We start from the raw sequence: 26216 nt of genomic DNA, 5'->3' as shown, positions 1-26216 counted from the left end.
AACTGCTCATTTAACACTTCTACTATATCCTCCTCAGTGTTTATCATTCTCCCACTATTACTGACCAACATCACCCTCCCATAATCATTCCTCCTTCTACTGGTCACATATCAAAAAAAAAAACTCCCTAGGATTTCTTTTAGTGTCATTTGCTAACTGCTACTCATACCACACTTTTGCTACCCTTACTAAGTGAGTCACCTTCCTTGCTTGCTCTCTGTACTCCTCATGTAACTGATTATCTCCATTCATCTTGTGCCACCTTCACAATGCTTTTTCTTCCAGATTGCATGCTCTTCAGTCAACCATTTTATATCTATCTGTTTAATCTTCTGACCTTTGGAATACACTCAGTCATCGTCTTTGCTAGATAATTCCTGAGTAGAGAGGCCAAGCGGTGCTGATTTCCTTCCTATGCAATTCCTCATTTCATATCACTGCAAGCCGCCTTCTGAGTTTGCCATAATCACATGTCTTACAGTTCCACATATAACTCTCTTTCAAAAAAATCCTGATATGGATGACCACCACCCAAGTAATCACCTCATAGTCACTTTAAGCAACTGAAGGAAAACGTGACACTTCACTGACAACAATATCTTCTTTTGACCACAAAACTAATGTAATAAAAATAACTAACACTGAGTTTATTGGTCATAAAGATTTGATATTACTAGTTATGCCACGTAAACTAGTGGCTTCATCTGGGTTTGGATGAACACACAAATATAAAAATACCGAATGCATACGAACCGTTACACAAGTACAATAGAAACATGTGGAGCATGGATGCTGGCACATGGTCAGTCATCATTGTTCAGCAAGTGTGTCCGATCTATTTTAGGAATGTGTTCTGGTGCAAAAAATCTTTCGCACCAGAGCTTTTCACATCTTCTGCAGGTGTCAAGTTGTGATCCGAAAAGTTTAAAAGTACCTTATCATCGGGTAGGGTAACTCTCGATTTTAAAATCTTCTCGTATAAAGCATCAAATTGCTTGATATGCCTGTTTTTGGTATACTTAGATAAGTTTTATTGTACATATTGTTGATCATATCTAGACGGGATCATAGGCGAGCACCTATGCTGTTGGTCAGAGTGTAGTGTCAAGACACAAAGAATCAACCTGGTTCAGAGCATACCCTGTGAATTGTATTCTCTCACGTAATGACTTTTCCAATAGATCTGTTTAGCTCTACCAGAATGGAAGAAGTCACACCAGAGCACATTCCTAAAATAGATGTGTAACGTAGAAAAGGTCCTTTACCTCCTACCTGAACCTGTTGCAAATGACATTAGATTAAAGACTGCGATTCTTCTCTCATCTTCTCGTCCTCCTAAAAAGAATATCAGCTCCTTAGAATAAAGATCACTGTTTAAGTTAAAGAAGAATAAAAATATTATGCACTTAGGCTGACAAAGGCAATTCAACAGTTATCTTGAATATGACAGAGTATATGTCCAAAATTTCAATTCTACTTTCTGATACCTCTACTCATTGTCAATTAGAGTCTGACCCAACTTGAACAAACCATGTAGAAACCAACAACCATTCATGCAACACAACTACATGGCCCACAGATCTTAAGAAAATATTAAAATTCATGCATCCGGTAACTCCACGTTTATATGGATCACCAAAAGTACACAAGACCAATTGTAGATGGTATCAGCTTGCCAACTTATTCGTTATCAAAACATCTTGCACATCTTCTAAATGTTCCTGAATGAAGTTATGGTACTTATGGATAATCTATTCCCTCAAGCCATCTTTCAACTCTATAAACACTGTCTCAACTCAAATTTTTTCCGATGGATGGAAAAATCTACAAACAACATTTGCGCCTTGCAATGGGAAGCCCTCTATTTCCTTCTTGTGCAGACTTATTCAGGGAAAAGTTTGAAAATGATGTCTTGTTATCTACAAATCCTAAACCATCAATTTGGTGGAGACATGTAGATGATATATTCATAACGTGGAAACACAGTGTAGCCGAGTTATATGATTTTCTGGCATCTATTAACTCCTTCCACCATAAAATCAAATTCACCTTAGAACTTGAGAATGAAGGAAAATTACCTTTTCTAGACATTTTAATTACAAAACAAGTAGACAAAGGCATTTCTCTTAGTGTGTATCATAAGCTGACCCACACAGGTTGTTATACATTTCTCCTCGTTGCACCATATTTCACAAAAATTGGGCATTGTACATATGCTGAAAAAGAGGGAGATCTCTATTATAAGAGATGAAGGAACATTAACAGAAAAATTACATTCTGTTCTGCAATTATTAATCAGCAATGAATATCCTCAAAAAAACAGCAAAAAGAATACTACTCTCTAATCCCTCTCTACAACAAATCCATGACATTCATTAAAGAACTTCATTATAACATCACAGAACCATTATAACAAATTCATTCACTATAACAGACTACTTTTCAGTAGTTATTTGAAAAGTTTGGTAAATTTCCAATAGGTGGCAACACAATTCGTTCATTCATACCAGTGTCAGCACGTATCATCTTTGTCATGATCCCTGGCAAAACTTCAGCCACATGAAGCACATAGTTCTCGTTTGGCAAACATTTAAAATGACCGTGTTCACATTTTTCATAAAAATGGAGAAAACGAGTTTCATGAAGTGATAAAACACTTTTATTTGAAGAAGTGGATGGCCACGTAGATCAAAGCCGAGTTAGATGCAGTTCATGAGGACTCTGCACCAGCATTAAAGACTATTTATTTTTGGATAAATGAGTTTAAATGTGGTCGTAAGTCCATCGAAGATGAAGCGCATTACTGACACCTGACTGAGGTTCACTACGAAGGAAATGATTGACAAAATCCATAGTATCATTATGGAAGACCATTGAGTGAGAGTTCGTGAGATTATAGGCATCTCAACAGAATGGGTGTATAATATCCTGCACGAAAAAGCTGTTTGCGCAATGGATGCTGTGATTGTTGATTGTCAATCAAAAACACATGCAAAAAGACATTTCAACACAGTTTGGTGATGTTTAATTGCAATTTGCAGGATTTTTTGCATCGATTCATGACTGTAGACGAAACTTGGATCCACCACTACACACCCGAGTCCAAGCAGCAGTCAAAACAGTAGACAATGCTCAGTGAAAGAGCATCGAAAAAACGAAGACTTTTGTCAACTGGGAAGGTGATGACCACTGTTTATTGGGATTCCCAAGGAATTGTTACGATAGACTATTTGGAATAGGGTAAGACAATAACAGGATTCTATTATGCGTCATTGTTGGACTGTTTAAAAGAAGAAATGAAGGGAAAAAACAGCGCTCTTTCATCAAGACAATGCACCGTCCCACACTTCTGCCGTCGCAATGGCAAAATTGCACGAATTGAGGTTTGAAATGATTCCATATCCACCGTATTCTCCGGACTTGGCCCCATGGTACTACTTCTTGTTCCCAAACTTAAAAATTTGGCTCGGTGGGAAAAACGCTTCTTCGAACAAGGATGTCATCAGAGTAGTCAATGATATTTGCACAATTTGACAAATCCTACTTTTCAGATGGGATGAAAAAATTGGAAACTTGCTAGACCAAATGTGTAGACCTCATTGAGAAATAAAGGTGATTTTTTTCCAAAAAAATGTGTAAAAAAACTTATTTTTTTTTACCAAACTTTTCAAAGAACTCTCGTAATGGTGTTGGCTGCACTGCAAGTTGGCTTTACCATGAGGTATAGCCAACTTGCAGTTTTGTTTCATAATCATAGCTTCTAGTTTTCATTATTATGCAACAAAGCTGCTTTAAAGCTTACTTTAGAATAATTCACAACCAAGAAACAATCTTTTGACTCGTGAACTTTCTTAATTTCTCTAAAAAACATTCATGTCGCAGCAGTGATAAACTCCAATCCCCATCTCAAAAACTGGATGCTAGGATTTTGGTGCAGTTCTAAAATCAGAAATTTTCTTTCATGAATCAATAAGTTTTCCACTGTTGAAGATGAAATCAAAGCAATTCAGATTGTTGTTTAGATGAATTCAAATTTCTAACAAGATTGTTTAATTCCTTCTGTTCAAGCAGATAAAATTTTCTGACAACCTCAAATGGTTTCTTCCAATGGTGAGATTCCTATCTGTACAGAAGCAGAGGGTTCATCACCCACTGCTACTACAATATCTTACATTGACAGTGAAGCAGATTCTACATTTGGGCATGCAATATCAAATGTTTTCTCTTAATGGGAAATCAGATATGTTAGCTAAAAGAAGCAATAATATAACAAAATGTTATATATAACATTCTTCTGCCTCTTTCCAAATCATCGACATTCTAAGGTTACAGATAAACTATTTTCCCAAATTTAGATGAGTCGAATTATTTTGACAAGAAGTGTAGCAATAAAAGCAGCTTTCCCTCCTTTTTTTTTTTTTTAAAACAAGAAATCTTATTTTCCTAGTTCACACTTAAAATAATGAAGATATGCAGTCTTTATGGAGCAAACGAGGTTGCTCTTAATGCTTATAAATGCAACGTAATAATAAATTAAAGAAATGAGATATTCAAAGAAGGCTGACTGCAAGTGAAAACTGACTTTGTGTTATGGTATTTCTGGATGTAGATAGCTTCAGATATGTTCAAACTATGTCTTAAGTGGTAGTATTACAACAGCTACAAAAGAACAATTAAGTGAAAACAATTCAAAAGTATTCCAAAATCAATGAAAAGCATAAAAAGAAAAAAAAAACATGGTAAATTTTTTGTATTATTACAGATTTGGATATTTTAAAATATATTAGAATTGTCTCAATTAAAGTTATAAAAAAAAGTTTCTAATGTTGACTGAACTGCATGTTACTGACATCATTCAGTAATGATTTGTCCAATGATAATTTATTTCTTTTTTTTGTGCTCAATATCTATTCTCTATATCTGCATTTGTCATTAAGGCGTGGAACAAAAATAAAACTGACTAGTTTTGCAATATCTATAATCTATGTCTTCTTCAGGGATTATTTTAAATGGGAGAAATGAAGAAAGCAGTAGACATTAAAACATAAATAAATCATTAAAAGAGAAACAATCCAACAAAAATTGGGGAGATAACACAGGGCATGCTTGGAAGTTAAGTTTGTTCTGCAACCAAAGGGGTAAGAGATGGGTTTTTCTCTCACAGAGAAGTAAGTAGAATAGTTTGCCTTTAGTGAATGAATTTAAGGGAAGGTATGAGAGCTGGTTTGGGTGATTTATAGCTTCTCTGGAGGTCTTAGATAATAATAATATAATTCCTCAGTTTTCCTCTGGGAAAACTGAGGAATTATATTATTTTTATCTTTTCCTTCATTTTTGTTTTAAACACTTGATTTTATAAATCTTTAATCTCACATTCTAAAAATTTCCTTCCATACTGCTACATATAATTGCAAAATATTTTATCCTTGCAAATGGTCAATGAAAAACAAACATTGATATGACATTTCTTTAGGATTCCAAATTGCAGAATTTTAATAAAACCCACCTAGCCAAAATCCAAGACTTTGCATGCAGACAAAAATGATAAAAAAACATGTTTACATGAAATGTACCTAAAAATGGAAAAGACCATTGCTTCTCGTACATATAATAAATTATTACCAAAAAGTACAATTCTTTAGTCTCGTTTAAATCATTAAAAGGATGACGTAAAATAAATATAAATATACCCTATTTAAAGAGTCTAAGCATGCTACTCTTGATTCTAATTGCTGAACTTTATTTTTATGATTAAATTCCTTTTCTTTTTTTTCCTGCTCCCATCTTTGCTGCTCTTCCAGATGACTCTAAATAAAAAAAAAAATAAATAAAATAAAAACTTTAAATCAGTGTCAAAATTATATTAGAAACAATTTGGCTTAAGTGCATTCTGAGCTGGAAATATAACCACACAATTAGCAACTAACAAACTACATCCAAATACAGTCTGCTATTCAAAAATCATTAATCGAATTAATCAGTCAGACTGGTTGGCCAAGTGGATAACATACACAATCTTCAACCAATAGGTCCTGGGTTTGAATCCCACCATGGGCATGGATGCTCTAAAAGCCTGCTTTCGATGAGCTTAAAATGCAGTGATGCAACAATGACAATCATCTCTTGCTTATAACAAATACTGTTGAAACAAACTTACGCTATAATGAACTACTAATTTGCTAGAGTGAGTATCAGCTGTAATACTGACCATTTCAATGCTGCATTTTTTCTGCAGTATTATAAATTTCCTGTGTTTTTTCATTACAAGGCTCCAAAATTGAATACTCATAAGGCTGCATAGTATTAAATAGCAGAAATCATAAGTTTGATGTAAAAAGTGATTGCATTTCTTCACATTTTAACCACCTTAAGAAAATATAATACATTAAAATAGAAACTAAGATATTTAGAATGAATATGAGATAAAAGTTCTGAATTTTCTTTTTTTTTTTTATTATCAATGGCAAGTATAAAAAGATACTATACACTATTATAATTAAGTTTGCATTATTATTAACTTCCTATCAACAATTTTTAGATTTTCACTGTCAGTCCTTACATCATCAATTTCTTGAAATGTACTCCCAAAGGGATGTTCAGGTTACTATGACAACACTACATGATTAAATTTACATTATTATTAATCTCCTATCAACATTTTCCCTCCAAATCTGTCTACTACTTATAAGTAACCCAATATTGTCATATCTAACATTTCGTTATATGTCACATGTTACATGTTTAGATATGGCGTTAGATGTCATATCTAACATCTAAGCTTCTGTCTAAATCAGACAACCTAGACTTTGGTCTTCCTTTGGGTCTCTTTCTTGCCATTTTGACATGAAACACCTGCTTTGCTAAACTTGACATAATTGCAATTATCTAACATATTCATTTTTAATGATTCAGCCATTGATGCCAACTTTCAGGTCCATATGTTAGAACTGGCTCGAACATTGTTTTGTATAGTGCTAATTTGGTGTTTTTGTTGATTTCTCTCTTTCCATATAAATTTATTCAGTTAGCTACTCACGATACCAGCTTTGCTTATTCTAGTCTATTTCCAGATTTAACTTGCCATCTTCACTAGAACTGTGCCCATGTAGCTGAAATATTTTACTTGCTCTATAAGATCTCAATTCAAATGGCAGCTGAAGTTTTTTTATGCTACTGCATAGTTTTGGTCTTTTAATTGCTGATTTCCATGCCAAATTTGATATACAGCTGTTATTCAATTTAGTTAGAGAATCCTGGAGACTTGAACTAGATGTATTTAGAAGTACAACATCATCTGCATAAAGCAAAGAGCTAAGTTTGACATCTCCAATTCTAATATCAGGCCTGATGCCACTAAGGAATAAGAGTGGAGGTAATGTGCATCCTTGTCTTACTCCTGATTTTACAAACCATCTTCCTGTATTTCTTTTAATTCTAATTGCTGACGTACAACTTAAATATGCTCTATGTATTGGTATGTATGATGTTCCATTCACACCATATAATTGTAATGTTTTCAAAACCTTTTCTCTGGACACCTTGTCAAATGCCTTTTCCAGATCTACCAAACTTAAGTACAGTTCCTTGTCGTATTTCCACAATTTCTCAACTATTTGTCTAAAATTGAAAATGCGATCTTGACAATCTTTATTTGGTCCGAACCCAACTTGCTCTTCTCCAAGTTTCTCTTCCACAATCTTTCTCAACCTCTTTTCAAGTATGCTTGCATAAATCTTACTTGGAACACTTAATAATGAAATTCCTCTTGTAATTCTCACATTCAGTTTTATTCCCTTTTTCATAGATGGATACTATGAGAGCTCTACTCCTATCATTGGGAATTTGACCTTCTGACTATTTCCCCTGAATTATGCAGTGTAACCACTGCAAAACTTTTATACCTTCATACTTGAGCATTTCTGGTTGGATCTCATCTATTCCAGCTGCCTTTCCACATTTCAAGTTTTTGACAGCTTTTTCTACCTCAAGTATTGATGTATATTCCTCTTTGCATTCCTCTCAAAATTTTTCTAGCACAGTTCTGTCACTGCTTGGTTCATTTAACAGTCTTTCAAAGTAATTACTCCAGATATCTAGGATGTGCTTCTCTTCAGTTTTAATGTAACCTTCATCATCTTTGATTTCTTTTGAACTATTCTTTCTTAGATTTCTAAGCTTCTTCAATTGCCTCCAGAACATTTTGCCACTTTCTTGATATTTATTTTCCATACTCTTACCAGTTTTCCTATGACTTTTGTTTAGCTGCATTTACACATTGCTTAGCTCTCTTACATTTTTCTCCATATTATTTTAGCACATCTGTTGACTTATTTGCTAGGAACTTTTGATATGCTTTCTTCTTTTCCAGGACTGCTTCTTTAACTTCTTGTCCACCATGGTGTTCTTATATTTCTATCCTTGCAGACAACTTCATTGCATACTTCCCCAGTTGAATCAATCAGTCTTCTCTTTAGTCTGACATTGAGACTTCAAAGTTTGGTTCTTGTTTTCGTTGTTTCATTTTTGCTTCGGTAATGTATGTATAGTCAAGTCTACAATTTGCCTGTAAAAGCTGCTCAACTTTAATTCTCTTTAAAACTAAAATTTCTTATATATTGCTGGCCTGGTTGGTCGAATGGTTAGCATATCTGCTCTCCAGCTAAAAGGCTGTGGGTTGGAATCCTCCCGCTGTGGGCATAGATGTTTGTGATTGTGAAAATCTAGTGGTGGTGGTGGGAGGTAGATGGTGCTGGTGTAGAGGATAATAATAGTTGCGGAGACAGTCGTAGAGTAGGTGCCCTCCCTCGATTAGTCTTTCGACTCCCTAGAGATGTCATGTAATAATAATATTGTTCTTTTCAATGTGATATCCATTTTTATCCTGCTTAGTACTATGTAATGGTTACTTCCAATTTCACATCCTCTGTACACTGAGGATGTGAAATTGGAAGCACCACCATGATGAGATCACTATCAACAATGTTGTAGTCAATGAAACTTTTCTTATTTCTTGTGTCTTCTCTCCATGTGAACTTGTGCACATCTTTATGTTGAAAGATGGTGTTAATAATGATTAGTCAGGGTACTGTGCAGACGTCCAGTAAATACTTACCATTTACTGTTCTTTTCAAAGCTCGACCCTCGCACTTTTCTCCAAATTTTCCCAAAATGTTCCTATATGCCTGGTGGAATTCATTTCCTACTCTGCTGTTCAGATCTCCAACAAGGACTACTTTTTCCATGTTCTTTATTTCAGCTGCCTGTTCTTCTTTCTTTCAGTTCTTCCTTAGAAGAACCTTCTGTGGTACCATGAGCACAAATAAGTTTCGCTGTTCATTTTCCCATTTTGAAGTTTGCCCACATACTCTACTTGAAATCACCTTCCAATCAAAAAGTCTATCTTCATGTCTAGTGTTGAATGCTATCACTACATCTTCCTTTCCTTGATCATTATTGCCTGAAATTAATATCCTATATTTATTATTTAGTAATATTTCATCTATTTTTGTCTTCTTTGTCTTTGTAATGCCAATTATGTCCATGTGGTACTTTTCTAATTCTTCTGCAAGTTCAATTTCATTACCATTAATATTCCTTATATTGATTGTTCCTATCTTCAGTGTTTCTGATTTTGGGTTTTTTATTCTTCTTCCAGATAATAAGATGGAGGTTGTTCCAGTAGCTGACTTTTCTCCTAGTTCACTGACGAAAACAGCATGGTCACTGTTTATCCAGGTGATCCTCAGATGACATGAAATATCATCACATTATACCATCATATACATTTGTGGTTAAGCTAATAGAAATTACAATTTGTTTGGCTATGTCCCAAATTGCCAGCCCATCCTCATTCTTTCAATACCCAGTAGATACCTACTAAGAGGGCACACCACATAAAGGTGAGAATTTGACAATAGGTCAGAAGCTCCAGTTGGTTTTCTGCATTTCCAAAAGATGATATGGAGGTCTTCTCCCAGTTATCTGGATTTGACCTTTAAGCATTTCTATAAAATGCATCCATCGACCTCGATCTTTCTCTAGGTCTTTTTCCTGCTATTAAACACTTGTTTTGATAATATTTTATCTTCCCATTATACCCATATATTCTCAGATGCTAATGATGTCAAATTCCTTTCTGATATTTTCATTTTTAACACGATTTTGATGCTACATGTTCACTCCCTAATTTTTTTCAGAGCTTTCATATTAGTGATCTCAAGTCTATTCATTTATAATTCTAACCCAACTTTCAGATCCATAAAGTGAAACTGGCTTGAACACTATCTTGTATAATATTGCCAGAGAGAAATTAGCCAGTTTACTGTTGGCTAATTTCTCTCTTATTCCATATAAATTTATTTTCCTGGTTACCTACGATACCAGCTTCGCATATTGTAAGATGGTAGTGGCATGAACTCCAACTGATAATTATACCCATATGAATATGTAACTGCTACCAAATGTGTTTAAGGTTAGTTTCAATTGTGAGGGAAAACTGGAGTACCAAAAGAAACTAGATCTCAGAGACAGAATGAGAGACAATCTTAATGTTGAAAAAAAGTAGGTGAACCATATAATGAGTAACCATCACTATAGCCAAACCCTATAGCTATTCTTCATTCTCTTGTGTCCTTTATTTATTTATTTTTAATTTATATATATTTTTCTATACATATCTGTAAACAAACCCATAACATTACCAATATACTAATCATTGTAAAACTGGATACTGTATATTTTCACGTATATTGCGAACTAGAAATTTTGTTTGAAAACTAGCCCTAAAATGCCATGTCCACGTATAATGTGATCTGTTAATCTTGTTCCCTAACATTATAAATAAAACAATACGAATTAACGAAAGAAATATTTATTTTAAAACAAAATGTCAAAATACAATACGAATTGGGAAAGTTCATATCCGTAATTTATGATAAATTTATGGAAGGATTCCACTTTTTCTTCAAGCTGCTTTGGTAACTTCTGCGCAATTTTTGTTCGGTGTCATAATGTTAATGCTTTGCGTTCCATAAATCTGTTGCACCACCCAGGCGAAGCAAGAAAAGATGAAATACCTGGTGTGTCCTTGAATTTACCATTCTTGAGTTGTAGAGCTCGAAAACGAATTGCATTTCTTGTTACTATAATGCCATCTTGTTGTTGTGTCAAAATCCATTCATTTAGCTCTTCTCCAAATTCTGGAAAGGATGCTACATCTCCATAATGGAGACGTTTTGTTTTGGGGATTTTTTCAAGACTGTCTTTTTGCTTATACCAAAGTCTAATATTACTCTCTGCTACACCAAATTCTTTCATAGCAACACTGTTATTATGCTGTTCTGCAAACTGCACAACACACAATTTAAATCCTGCTTCAAAAGATAAACGTTTACGTTTCTGTTGGCTCATTTTCAGGCTAGGTTTGTTTAATGAATAATATTTAAAATGAACTGTGGTTAAACCGATATAACTGTGCTAATATCCTGCGGGGGGGGGGGGGATATTAGCACTACTTACATTACTGGCTTTATGCACAGCTACGATGCGTGCGCGGTTGCTGAATGCGAGTGGGTCAAGTAGATTTGGTTGCATAGGCATTAGGTAGTATATATTGTGTGTGTGTGCAAGTCTAATAAGATATTATATTTTTTAAGTTCCGCATATAATACGAACCCCTAACTTTAGACCATAAATTTTTCGCATTATACGCGATAATATACGGTAATCATTATACATAAATTTTAATTAACCTGTCCAGCCATATCAAGTATCTAATTTTTTCTTAGTTACATAAATTTACAGCATCTATAACCTAAGTGTCATTGCACATATTTTCTTCCCTAGAAATTTTTATTATGTTGTCTAATACAGCCTTGGTCAGTTCATATTATAAATATGTATCACATTTATGATATGAACTGACTCATACACTCCAAGTAAATCCTCTTCATCTCAAAGTAAATTCATTACAATTACAACTAACCAATAGATTCTTATACCTACCATGTTACAATCCTCCCACATTTAATCTTTACTAACTAATATCAATTATCTTGAAATCCATTAAAATTTTCAGTGATATATTTGTCAACCATACTGGTCTAACCAGAGATATCATAATGGTATGATATATCTCACAAAAGCTTCTTTTAATTAGGCCTACAACATGCTGACCTTACCAGTGTTTTCTTAACATGATTCCTGAACTTTCTTTAAATCTCGTCCATTTCATTTATATCCATCCAATATTATTTTCTTACTGAATCATATATATTTAATATCTGTTCACATTAAATTTTATACTCCACTTGCCTGTCTACTTACTGATCTAATCTTTTAAGATATTATACTGTGAAGAATGGACAACTTGACTATTTTCACCAAGCTTCACATCATTAGGAAAGAAACAAATTTTAACTCCCTTCAAGGTCAAAGGGAATCAAATAAGAACTACTCACGATAAAAACATAAGCAGTTTTCTGTCTTTTAGCATCACCATCATTAATTTCCTGATACGTACCTCAAAGGGTGTTCAAGCAACTACGACAGCACTACATGATTAACTTTATGTCATTATTAAACTAATATCAACAATTTTCCTCCAAATTAGTCTATTACTTGTCAACACTCCAATATTGTTGTATGTAACATTTTGTGCTTTTAAAGCACTTCTGAGATTGTCTTTCTCTTTCATTGTGAGTCTCTTTTCTGCCATCTTGACAACAAACACTTTACATTAGTTCTATTTACACATTCTTGAATGCTAACAATGTCAAGTTCCTTTCTAACATCTGTTTTTAATATGATTCTGTCACTGCTGCCCTAATTTTTCTTACATCTCTCTCTCTCTCGTATCTATGGTTTGTAATCTGTGTTTAAGTGCTTTATTTTTAGCATCAGTCCACAACTTAAAAGTGGTTTGAACACTATCTTGTATACTGATAGTTTCATGTTTTGACTAATTTCTCTCTTATTCCATATCAATTTATTCAACTGGCTCACCCACAATATCTGCTTTGCTTATTATGTTATCTATTTCCAAATTTAATTTGCCATCTTCACTAAAAACTGTGCCTAAATAGATGAAATATTTTACTTGTTCTTGCTTTTCTCTGGGCACCTTGTTATATGCCTTTTCCAGATCTACCAAACTAAAGCACAGATCCTTGTCATATTCCCATGATTTTTCAACTATTTGTCACAAAGTGAAAATCTGATTTTGACAACCTCTATTGGCCCAAACCCAGCTTGTTCTTCTCCAAGTTTCTTTTCCACAATTTTTCTCAACCATTTTTAAAATATGCTTGCATAAATCTTACCTAGGACACTTCGAATCCTCTGAATTCTCACAGTCAGCTTTATTCCTTTTTTTAAAAATTTTTTTATAGATGGGAACTATAAAAGCTATACTCCAATCATCTGGAAATCAACTTTCTGACCAGGCCTTCTGAATTAAGCAGTGTAGCCATTGCAAAACTTTATAGATTCACATTTAAGCATTTCTGAATTTATTTATTTGTATGGAGTTTCCTCCCCTTTCCCCCCCATCCCTATTGGGGTGAGTTGTGCCCCATCATGGGGGGGTTAAGTATTTATGGTTGCAGATCATTGTGTGTTCACGGGGCAGATTTGCCTGCTTCCAGGATGAAAAACCCCAGATAAACTGGTGAGAAAACCCTGCTGTCCACGCCCAAGACCGGCTAACTTGGCTATGGCTGAGGAAGATCCTTAAGCTCCTCACGTCGGCGACAGGAATTGAACCTAGGACACTCCTTCCCTAGGCATATGGTTGCAAAGTGCATAGCCACTAGGCTAACCGCACAGACAGCATTTCTGAATGAATATCGTCTACTCCAACTGCCTTTCCACATTTCAAAAACCTGAAATGTGGAAAGGCAGTTAGAATAGATAAACGTTTCTTGCATTTTACTCTGTATTCTTTTCGGGCATTTGCTAGGAACTTCGGTAGTATGATTTCTTCTTTGCCAGGACTCCTTCTTTAACATCTTATGTCAGCCAGGGTGTTATTATTTTTCTATCCTTCCAGAGCTTACCATTGAGATGGTTTCATTTTTGTTTTCAAACTGTTTCATTTTTTTGTTGAATAATGTTTATATAAATATGCTTTAGGGAAAAAGTGGAAAAATATGCTTTAGGTTCGGACGTTTTAAGTATGTCTGGGGAGGGAAAAGAGAAAATTTTAGAACAAGACCAAATAGAATATCTAATTATAAGAATAAGCTAGGCGGTAATTTATTATATCAATACACAAATGCCAGGAGCATTAGAAACAAAGGGTATTGAGTTCGTTGCTTTATTGTGGCCTAAGATTGCACTAGTGAAATCTGGCTATCAAAATCAGATATGGTAATTGGTATTCAGTGTAATGGGTATACCATTTTTAGGAATGACAGAAGAGATAGGAGAGGAGGAGGAGTGCTGCTAATGAAATCAGATGCCTTCATCATCATCATCAAATTCCTGCCATGTACCCTCAAGGGGTGTACAGGATATGATAGTACTACATGAAAAAAATTACATCATTACTAACTTCCTATCTACAATTTTCCTCCAAATCAGTCTGTTACTTCTCAAGACTCCAACATTATCAGATCTTATATTTCAATCATCTAAGGCACTTTGTACCATATCAACCCACCTATATCTTGGTATTCCTCTGGGTCTTTTTCCTGCCAACCTGGCAGAGAACACTTGTTTTACTAATCTTTCCTTGCCCATTCTGTTCAAGTGACCATACCACTTGAAATTAGCTCTGCTAACGCATTCCTGGATGCTGACAATGTCAAGTTCTTTCCTAATATCCTCGTTATTAATATGATATCGCCATTGATGTCATCTGTTCATGCCTATAATCTTTCCCAGGATCCTCATATCTGCAGTCTCTAGTCTTTGGTCAAGTGTTTTACTTCTGACCCAGCTCTCAGATCCATAAGTTAAAACCGGTTTGAACACTGTCTTGTATACAGCTAATTTAGTGTTCCGACTAATTTCTCTCTTATTCCATATGAATTTATTCAATTGACTTCCCACCATACCAGCTTTGTTGCTTCTGTTGTCTATTTCTATATTGAATTGACCATCTTCACTAAAAATCGTGCCTAAGTAGCTGAAATGGTTTACTTGTTCCACAGGTTCTCCATTCACAACACAGTTGATATTTTCAATGATTCTGGCTATTTTCATTGTCTTTGTCTTTTTAATGCTGACCTTCATACCATATCTATTACAACAGTTATTCAATTTAGTCAGAGAATCTTGCAGACTTGTTGCGGATTTATTTAGAAGTATAACTTCATCCACATAAAGCAAAGAGCTGACATTAACATCTCCAATTTTGATATCATGTTTAATACCACTTTCCTTCATAATGTGATCCATATAGATAATGAATAACAGAGGGGATAATGTACATCCTTATCTCACAGCAGATTTAACATTAAACCATCTTCCTGTACTTCCTTCAATTCTAACTGCTGACTTACAACTCAAATAAAGACTAAATATTGCTTGATATAATGCCCCATCGACACCATATAACTGTAGCGTATTGAATAGCTTCGCTCTTGGCACCTTGTCATGTGCCTTTTCCAAATCGACAAAATTTAAATACAGATCTTGGTTATATTTCCATGATTTCTCCACTATTTGTCATAAAGTGAAGATCTGATCCCGACAGCCTCTATTTGGCCTGAATCCAGCTTGTTCTTCACCAAGCTTTTCTTCCACAATTCTTCTCAACCGTTTCTCAAGTATACTTGCATAGATCTTGCCAGGAACACTCAGTAGGGAAATACCTCTGTAATTCTCACATTCAGTTTTATTTCCCTTTTTATATATGGGTACTATGAGAGCTCTACTCCAATCATCGGGAATTCGTCCCTCTGTCCAGGCTTTCTGAACTATGCAGTGCAGCCACTGTAAGACTCTAATACCACCATACTTCAGCATTTCTGGTTGAATATCATCTACTCCTGCTGCCTTTCCACATTTCAAGCCTTTGATGGCTTTTTCTACTTCAAGTATGGATATGTATTCCTGACTGCATGCCTGGTCAGTACTTTTTACCACTGTGCTGTCATCACTGCTTGTTTCATTTAGCAGTTTTTCAAAGTAATCACTCCATACTTCAAGGATATCTTTTTCTCCTATTTTCATGTCACCTTTATCATCTCTAACTCCTTTTACAGCACTCTTTCCTCCATTCTTAAGCTTCTTCAACAACCTCCAGAATATTTTGCCACCTTCTTGATATTTATTTTCTATATTCTTGCCAAAGTCCTCCCATGACTTTTGTTTAGCTAGTTTTACACAGTGTTTAGCTTTCTTACATTTGTCTCTGTATTCTCTAAGAGCACAACTTGACTTATTTGCCAGGAACTTTTGATATGCTTTCTTCTTTTCCTTCACTGCTTCTTTAACTTCCTGTGTCCACCACGGAGTTCTAATTTTTCTATCCTTGCAGACAACTTCACCACATGCCTCTCTAGCTGAATCAATCAGGGCTTTCTTCAAGGCTTGCCACTGAATCTCCAAGGTTTGATTCCTGTTCTCAAACTCTTTCATTTTTTATTCAATAATCTTTGTGTATTTTAGTCTACAGTTCACATCTGAGAGCTGCTCAACTTTTATTCGCTTTAAAACTTTCTTACATGTTAATCTTTTCAATATGAAATTCAATTTTATCCTTCTCAAGACTAAATAGTGATCACTTCCAATTTCAAATCCTCTGTACACTCTGGTGTCTTGCACCAGGGAGAAAACATCATTATCAACAATAACATAGTCAATGAGACTTTTCTTATTCCTTGCCTCTTCTCTCCATGTGAATTTGTGCACATTTTTATGTTGGAACATGGTGTTAGTAATAACCAGTCCATGTCCTGAGCAGAAATCCAACAGATATTTGCCATTATTATTAGCTTTGCTCTTTTCTCCAAATTTTCCAAAAATATTTCTGTGTGTCTCACAATCATTTCCTACTCTGCTATTTAGATCTCCAACAAGGACCAACTTTTCCTTTTTCATTGTGTCAGTTGCTTTTACTAAAGCCTCAAAAAATTCCTCCACTTCTACCTTAGTAGAATCTTCTGTGGGACCATAGGCATAAATAAGTCTCATTGTCCAGTTCCCTATTCTCATATTTGCCCACATTACTCTACTTGAGACTGACTGCCATTCAAGAAGATTAGCCTCGTATTTTGTGTTGAATACTATGGCTACTCCTTCTTTTCCTCAATTGTCATTGCCTGAATATAACATTTTGTATTTATTGCTCAGAAAGATCTCACCGGTTTTTGTCTTTTTTGTTTGAGTCACTCCTATTATGTCGATCTGGTACTTATCTAATTCCTCAGCTAGCTCCATTTCTTTGCCATTCAGGCTTCTTCTTATGTTGATTGTACCGATCTTTAACTCTAGTGATTTTGAATTGGGATGTGTTTTCAGATTTGTTCCAGTAGCTGACTTTTCATTGTTTGACCTGGTTCCCTGGTGAAAACAACGGGGGCCTTGTTTAACCGGGCGACGCCCCAGCTAGCATTAAATTTTGTCATGTTGTACCATCATTTTTTTTTATATTTTGGTTTAACCAATAAGAATACAATTTGTTGTTTATTATTTTAACGGTATAATAGAACACAGAAACTAAGTAAATAATTAATTTATTAACTTGATGCTGATATTTCGCTGGTATTATAACCAGCATCTTCAGAGCACGAAAACACTGCTTGTCACAATACGCGAGACTAAAACAACATGGTGTACTTAAACAAAATTGTAGGAGCAACACAAAGACTAGAGTCCTGATTTTGGCGCCCTCTATCTGAAAAAAAAAAAAAAAAAAAAGGCTATCATATATTACTAGAGTCCTAGAAAAGTGCTAGTGTTTTCTTAATATGACTGTCTTCCAGATCTTTGGCAAGTTAATACAGCCATATTTGTTGAGATTTGGAGTGTGTTTTAGGGCTTCTGTCGCCTCTAAGAACAATCTCTCTGATTTATACGGGTTTCTGTGTAGTACTTTTGTGTTTTTCCAGTTGATCCTGTGTGCAGGGGTATCCAGAGCATGGTCTGCTAGGCCCGACTTCCCATAATGATAATTCCGGACGTATCGTTTATGTTCGCTGATGCGGATCTTCACAGTTCTTCCTGTTTGACCGTAGTAGGCTTGATTGCATGAGCAGGGTACTTGGTAGACTCCTGGATATGATAAAGGAGGAATGCTGTCCTTAGGTGAGCGGATGAGGGTGGCTAATTTGCTACATGGTCTGAATGTAGTGCGTAGTTTATGTTTATTGAGAATTCTTGAGATCTTTTCGGATGTGCCTTTAATGTAAGGGATGGTGACTGTTTTGTTGTGGTTCTCTGTGGTGGATGGTGGGAGGGGTTTCTTAGGAGTGTTTAGTATTTTGTTTATTTTATGTGGATTGTAGCTGTTGGCCAAGAAGGTGTGGCGTAAGTGAGTCAGTTCAGCAGTAAGAGCCTTGTCATTGGAACAGATTGCTCTCGCTCTATGGGTTAGCGTTTTTAATATGCCATATTGTTGAGAAGGATGATGGTGTGATTGTTTGTGTAAGTATCTGCCTGTATGTGTGGGTTTTCTAAAAACTGAAAATGATAAGGAACCATCTGGGAGACGTGTGATGAGTGTATCCAGGAAGGGCAGACAGTTGTTGGTTTCCAGTTCCATAGTAAAGTGGATTTTTGGATGTTGGCTATTTAAATGTGCTAAGAATGTTTTCAATGTCTCAGGGCCATGTGGCCAAATAGCAAGCACATCATCAACATAGCGTAGCCAAAGTGTTGGTTTGAGAGTGGCTGTATTGATTGCTTGTTTTTCCAGGTGTTCTATGTAAAAGTTGGCTGGGGGGGGGGGGGAGCCCATGGCTGTCCCATCAATTTGTTTGGATATTTTTCCTTTCCATGTGAAATATCCTGCATGTATTGTGAATTTGAATAGTTCAAATATATCAGGGGGGAAGTGTGACTTCAGTAGATTGAGGGTTTCTATTAGTGGTACATTTGTGAATAGTGAAGTGATGTCAAAGCTTACTATTAAGTCTGAGCTTTTTAGGGTAAGGTGTTGTAAGATGCTTTTTAGGTGTGCTGAATTTTTGACAAAGGAGGGAGAATTGTTAGTGAGAGTGGCTATTACACATTTAGCGAAGTTACTAATACATAACGAACACATAAGTCTGTCCACACGTTTAAGAATACAATTTGGTCGGCTAAATCCCAAATTGCCAGCCCATCCTCGTTTGTTGAGTATTCAAATAGATACCCAACTGGGTGCACCACAAGAAGGTGAGGTTTGGACATTAGGTCAGAAACCCTGGTCGGTTTTCCGCATTCCTTTAATGGCTATTTGGAAGTCTCCTCTCCGTTATACAGCTTTGACCCTCAGCCCAGTTAAGTAGAAACACAAGAAAACAATGATAGTAACAATGCCCCATGTAGCAGTGAGTTCAGGGGATGGTTGAGTCTATCTGTTGTGAAGTGTAGGGTAACAGAATGAAATATATGGTGGGGTGTTGCAACAGACCTGATGGCTCAGTTGCAGGGGATGAAGAAATGCATTGCCAATTTTAGTCTTATGGGTATCAAACAAATGGTAATTATGGGTGACTTTAATTTTCCAAACATTGATTGAGGAGAAGATCAATCTCATGATAAGAAAGAACAGGAATTTATCGAATTGTCGAAAGACAACTTTCTCAAGCAGCATGTGAAAGAAGGAATTCAAGGTCAAAGTGTTGGATTTGCTCATAACATCAGAAGAGGTCTCTGTCAAGAATATGGCTATTTTACCACCAATTGGTGGCAGTGATCACGTTGTACTTTCTTGTGAAGTATCTAATTGTATTGATGCTCCGATTAAAAGAGGTTACATGCTGAACTACAAATCTGGAAATTATGAACTTAAGAGAATACCATCTTTGGTCCCATGTTATCAGTTACTGAATGGGAAAAATGTCAGTAATGCATGGGAATCTTTGAAAAAGTGCTTAAATGAGGTGGTATCTGAATGTATCCCTAGTATTTGAAGAATAAATAGGTTGGGAGTGAAATGGATATCCAATCTTATTAAGCAAGAAATCCACAAGAAGAAGAAGATGATGTGGAAAGAATATTGTGAGAGGAGTAATGAAATATATAAAACTCAGGCCAGAAAAGTAATGAGTATTGTGAGGAAAGCTAGAATGGAGTATGAAAAGAAATTGGCCATGCAAGGCAATCCAAAAGAATTTTATCATTATGCCGCAAGTAAAAGAAAGAATGAATGTGAAAGAATAACTTTATTGAATGCAGATGGTATTCGTTGAAAGCTAATAAGATTGTTCAGTTATTGAGTGCTCACTTTGCTAAGATATATCAACCAGATGTATGTAACATGGTGTACAGTGCTACTGCTACATTGGATGAAGAGTTAGAGGTTTGTGAAAATGAGGTTAAAGAGCTGTTGCATAACCTGGATAAGAATTTGTCTATAGGAACAAATGGAATATCAACCCGTTTGCTAAAGGAATGTTCAGCTGAATTAGCTATGCCTTTCACATGTTTGTATAACTTGGGTCTAGGCTCAAGAATGATATCACAGGAATGCATGATAGTTCCATTGTACAAGGGTGGTGCAAAAACTGATGTGTCTAATTACTGATCTATCAGTATCTCTAGTGTGGTAGTGAAGATTTCAGAGAAGTTGGTAAGAACTCGCATACAGAAATGGGTAGACAAACATGCTATACTCTGCAAGGAACAGCATGGGGTTACTAAAGGAAGGTCATGTTTTAGCAATTTGCTCATATTTTAAATCAATGTTATGGCCGAGATGGATAAAGGAAATGAATACACTATATTAATGTTGGATTTTTTAAGGCATTTGATAGGATACCACACGAAAGGCTGTTGCATAAACTGGACAATATGGGATTGGAATATAAACTCTTGACTTGGATCAGGGGTTGGTTGACAGATATCAAAAGGTGATTTGGTATACAGTGGGTGTGAATCTGCCAGATTTAAGGTGACCGGTTGTGTACCTCAGGGTTCAGTCCTTGGGCCATTATTGTTTAATCTGCACATTTATGACATCAGGAAGGATCTAACATCAAATGCGTAATTGTTTGCCGATGATGCGAAGATAGGCAGGGCAATCAGGGATGCTACTGATATTTAGCAATCACAAAAGAATCTGAATAGACTGGAAATTTGGGAAAATGAAATGGCTGTCGATTTAATGTCATTAAGCATAAAGTTATGCACTTTGGCATGATTAGAGTTCCAGCAGGATATTATATTAGCGGGGTTATTCTACAAGAAATTGAAGAGGCAAGGGATCTGGCATATTGGTGGATAGGAATTTAAAGTTCAAAGGTCACATAGCAGAAGTTGCTAATACAACTCAGAGGATAATTGTGATGTTGAAGCAAACCTTGACATGTAAGGATAAGGAAGTCATTTTGTCTCTTTATAAGGCTTTGATAAGACCACACCTGCATTATTTTGCACAGATTTGGTCTCCTAGGTTCCAAGGGAATAAAGCTGTGGAAAGGATGCAAAGAAGAGTTACAAAGATTATATCTGGATTATGGGATTTAGATTATGAGGATAGATTGCGAGTATGTGGATTGCAGACTCTGGTTAACAGGAGAAAGAGATATGATATGATAGAGGTCTATAAACGTTTGAATGGGTGTTATAGGATATCAACTGATGAAATTTTTTGTTATATGGAAGATAAGGAGAGAACATGGGGGCATCCATGGAAGTTAAATTTATTTGCAGTCAAGAAAGGGGTAAGAGCTAGGTTTTTCTCCCAGAGAGCAGTGAGTGAGTGGAATATGCCCTTAGGTGAGGAGTCTCTAGTGTGAATGAATTTAAGGAAAGGTATGATAGCTGGTTTGGGTGATTTATAGCCTCCCTCGATGAGTCCTTGACTCCTGGAGTTCGCAGATAATAATAATAAACGAGTCTACAGTTGGGTGCTTAAGGGTCAAAGCTGTATAACTGAGAGAAGACCTCCACATAGCCTTTAAAGGAATGCGGAGAACCGACCAGGGCTTCTGACCTAATGTCCAATCCTCACCTTCTCGTGGTGCACCCTGTTGGGTATCTACTTTGATACTGAACGAACGAGGATGGGCTGGCAATTTGGGATTTAGCCGACCAAATTGTATTCTTATTGGTTAAACCAAAATAAAAAATGATGGTACAACATGACAAAATTTCATGCCGGCTGGGGCGTCGCCCAGTTAAACAAGGCCCCCGTTGTTTTCGCCAGGGAACCAGGGCGAACAGCGAAAAGTCAGCTACTGGAACAAATTTGAAAACAAACCCCAACTCAACATCACCAGAGTTAAAGATCGGTACTATCAACGTAAGAAGCCTGAATGGCAAAGAAATGGAGCTAGCTGAGGAATTAGATAAGTACCAGATCGACATAATAGGGGTGACTGAAACAAAAAAGACCAAAACTGGTGAGATCTTTCTGAGCAATAAATACAAAATGTTATATTCAGGCAATAACAATCAAGGAAAAGAAGGAGTAGCCATAGTATTCAACACAAAATACGAGGCTAATCTTCTTGAATGGCAGTCAGTCTCAAGTAGAGTAATATGGGCAAATATGAGAATGGGGAACTGGACAATGAGACTTATTTGTGCCTATGGTCCCACAGAAGGTTCTACTAAGGTAGAAGTGGAGGAATTTTTTGAGGCTTTAGAAAAAGCAACTGACACAATGAAAAAGGAAAAGTTGGTCCTTGTTGGGGATCTAAATAGTAGAGTAGGAAATGATTGTGAGACATACAAAAATATTTTGGGAAAATTTGGAGAAAAGAGCAAAGCTAATAATAATGGCAAATGTCTGTTGGATTTCTGCTCAGGACATGGACTGGTTATTACTAACACCATGTTCCAACATAAAAATGTGCACAAATTCACATGGAGAGAAGAGGCTAGGAATAAGAAAAGTCTCATTGACTATGTTATTGTTGATAGTGATGTTTTCTCCCTGGTGCAGGACACCAGAGTGTACAGAGGATTTGTAATTGGAAGTGATCACTATTTAGTCTTGAGCAGGATAAAATTGAATTTCATATTGAAAAGAATAACATGTAAGAAAGTTTTAAAGCGAATAAAAGTTGAGCAGCTCTCAGATGTAAACTGTAGACTAAAATACAGAAATATTATTGAAAAGAAAATGAAAGAGTTTGAGAACAGGAATCAAACCTTGGAGATTCAGTGGCAAACTCTGAAGGAAACATTGATTGATTCTGCCAGAGAGGCATGTGGTGAGGTTGTGTGCAAAGATAAAAAAATCAGAACTCCCTGGTGGACACAGGAAGTTAAAGAGGCAGTGAAGGAAAAGAAGAAAGCATATCAAAAGTTCCGGGCAAATAAGTCAGCTTTTACTCTTACAGAATACAGAGACAAATGTAAGAAAGCTAAACAGTGTGTAAAACTAGCTAAACAAAAGTCATGGGAGGACTTTGGCAAGAATATAGAAAATAAATATCAAGAAGGTGGCAAAATATTCTGGAGGTTGTTGAAGAAGCTTAGGAATGGAGGAAAGAGTGCTGTAAAAGGAATTAGAGATGATAAAGGTGAAATGAAAACAGGAGAAAAAGATATCCTTGAAGTATGGAGTAATTACTTTGAAAAATTGCTAAATGAAACAAGCAGTGATGACAGCACAGTGATAAAAAACACTGACCAGGCATGCAGTCAGGAATACATATCCATACTTGAAGTAGAAAAAGCCATCAAAGGCTTGAAATGTGGAAAGGCAGCAGGAGTAGACGATATTCGACCAGAAATGCTGAAGTATGGTGGTATAAGAGTCTTACAGTGGCTGCACTGCATAGTTCAGAAAGCCTGGACAGAGGGACGAATTCCCGATGATTGGAGTAGAGCTCTCATAGTACCCATATATAAAAAGGGAAATAAAACTGAATGTGAGAATTACAGAGGTATTTCCCTACTGAGTGTTCCTGGCAAGATCTATGCAAGTATACTTGAGAAACGGTTGAGAAGAATTGTGGAAGAAAAGCGTGGTGAAGAACAAGCTGGATTCAGGCCAAATAGAGGCTGTCAGGATCAGATCTTCACTTTACGACAAATAGTCGAGAAAGCATGGGAATATAACAAAGATCTGTATTTAAGTTTTGTCGATTTGGAAAAGGCATATGACAAGGTGCCAAGAGAGAAGCTATTCAATATGCTGCAGTTATATGGTGTCAATGGGGCATTATATCAAGCAATACTTAGTCTTTATTTGAGTTGTGAGTCAGCAGTTAGAATTGAAGGAAGTACAGGAAGATGGTTTAATGTTAAATCTGATGTGAGACAAGGATGTACATTATCCCCTCTGTTATTCATTATCTATATGGATCACATTACGAAGGAATGTGGTATTAAACCTGATATCAAAATTGGAGATGTTAATGTCAGCTCTTTGCTTTATGCGGATGATGTTATACTTCTAAATAAATCCGCTACAAGTCTGCAAGATTCTCTGACTAAATTGAATAGCTGTTGTAATAGATATGGTATGAAGGTCAGCAATAAAAAGACAAAGACAATGAAAATAGGCAGAATCATTGAAAATGTCAACTGTGTTGTGAATGGAGAACCTGTGGAACAAGTAAAACATTTCAGCTACTTAGGCACAATTTTTACTGAAGATGGTAAACTAAATATAGAAATGGACAACAGAATCAGCAAAGCTGGTATCGTGGGAAGTCAATTGAATAAATTCATATGGAATAAGAAAGAAATTAGTCGGAACACTAAATTAGCTGTATACAAGACTGTGTTCAAACCAATTTTAACTTATGGATCTGAGAGCTGGGTCAGAAGTAAAACACTTGACCAAAGACTAGAAACCGCAGATATGAGGATCCTGGGAAAGATTATAGGCATGAACAGATGACATCAATGGCGATATCATATTAATAACGAGGATATTAGGAAAGAACTTGACATTGTCAGCATCCAGGAATGCGTTAGCAGAGCTAATTTCAAGTGGTATGGTCACTTGAACAGAATGGGCAAGGAAAGATTAGCAAAACAAGTGTTCTCTGCCAGGTTGGCAGGAAAACGACCCAGAAGAAGACCAAGATATAGGTGGATTGATACGGTACAAAGTGCCTTAGAGGATAGAAATATAAGATCTGATAATGTTGGAGTCTTGAGAAGTAACAGACTGATTTGGAGGAAAATTGTAGATAGGAAGTTAGTAATGATGTAATTTTTTCATGTAGTACTGTCATATCCTGTACACCCCTTGAGGGTACATGGCAGGAATTTGATGATGATGATGATGAGTCTACAGTTTACTTGTAAAAGCTGCTCAATTTTAATTATTTTAAAACTTTCTTATATATTGTTCTTTTCAATATGATATTCATTTCTGTCCTACTTAGGACTAAGTAGGATATTGACTGTCACTGCCGATAGTGATATCTTCCAAATTCTCAGTACACTCTTGTATCCTGAACCAAGTATGAAGATATCACTATCAGCAGTGACAGTCAATGAGACTTCTTATTTCTTGTGACTTCTCTCCATGGGAACTTGTGCACATGTTTATGTTAGAACATGGCATTAGTAACCAGCAGATACTTATCATTATTATCAGCCCTGCAATTTTCTCCAAATTTTCACAAAACATTTCTATATGCCTTTTGGGATTCATTTCCTACTCTGCTGTTTAAGTCTCCAAAAAGGACCATTTTTTCCATTTTCGTTATGTCAGCTGCCTGCTCTAATGATGACTCAAAAAATTCCTCTACTTCTTCCTTAGGTGAACCTTTCTGTGGAACAATAGGCACCGAAAGCTTCATTGTCCATTTCCCGATTTTGCAGTTTTCCCACATAACTTTACTCGAAACTGCCTTCCAATCAAGAAGTTTATTTTCATGTCTGGTGTTGAATTCTATTGCTATTCAATCTGTTCCTTGATTGTTTTTGCCCGAATATAACATCCTATCCAATACTTATTAGTTAGTAAGATCTCACCTGTTTTTATCTTCTTTGTCTCAGTAATCCATATGATACTTTTCAGTTCTTCTGCAAGTTCAGTTTCCTTTCCATTAATATTCCTTATACTGATGGTTCCTATCTTCAGTTCTGAGGTTAGGTTTGTTCTTCTTCTTCTAGATGTTGAGTTGGAGTTGGCTTTTATTATGTTACTA

The 26216-nt window shown here is 35.9% G+C and overlaps 1 protein-coding gene across 1 annotated transcript in view; it reads right to left on the bottom strand.

Annotated features, from left to right (window-relative positions):
- LOC150096738 (uncharacterized) overlaps positions 1-26216 on the bottom strand; it is a 159304-nt gene that overhangs the window by 40109 nt on the left and 92979 nt on the right. The window contains exon 8 of the mRNA XM_090408306.1: positions 5691-5807. Within this exon, the coding sequence (XP_090264432.1) occupies positions 5691-5807 (117 nt within the window). The remainder of the gene's footprint in view (positions 1-5690; positions 5808-26216) is intronic.

This window comes from Typopeltis vanoorti, chromosome 18, assembly GCF_054136105.1.
Source record: "Typopeltis vanoorti isolate ZY-2024b chromosome 18, IOZ_Tvanoo_1.0, whole genome shotgun sequence".
NCBI classification, from domain to species: Eukaryota; Metazoa; Arthropoda; class Arachnida; order Uropygi; family Thelyphonidae; genus Typopeltis; species Typopeltis vanoorti.
This window is presented reverse-complemented; position numbering and strand designations above follow the sequence as displayed.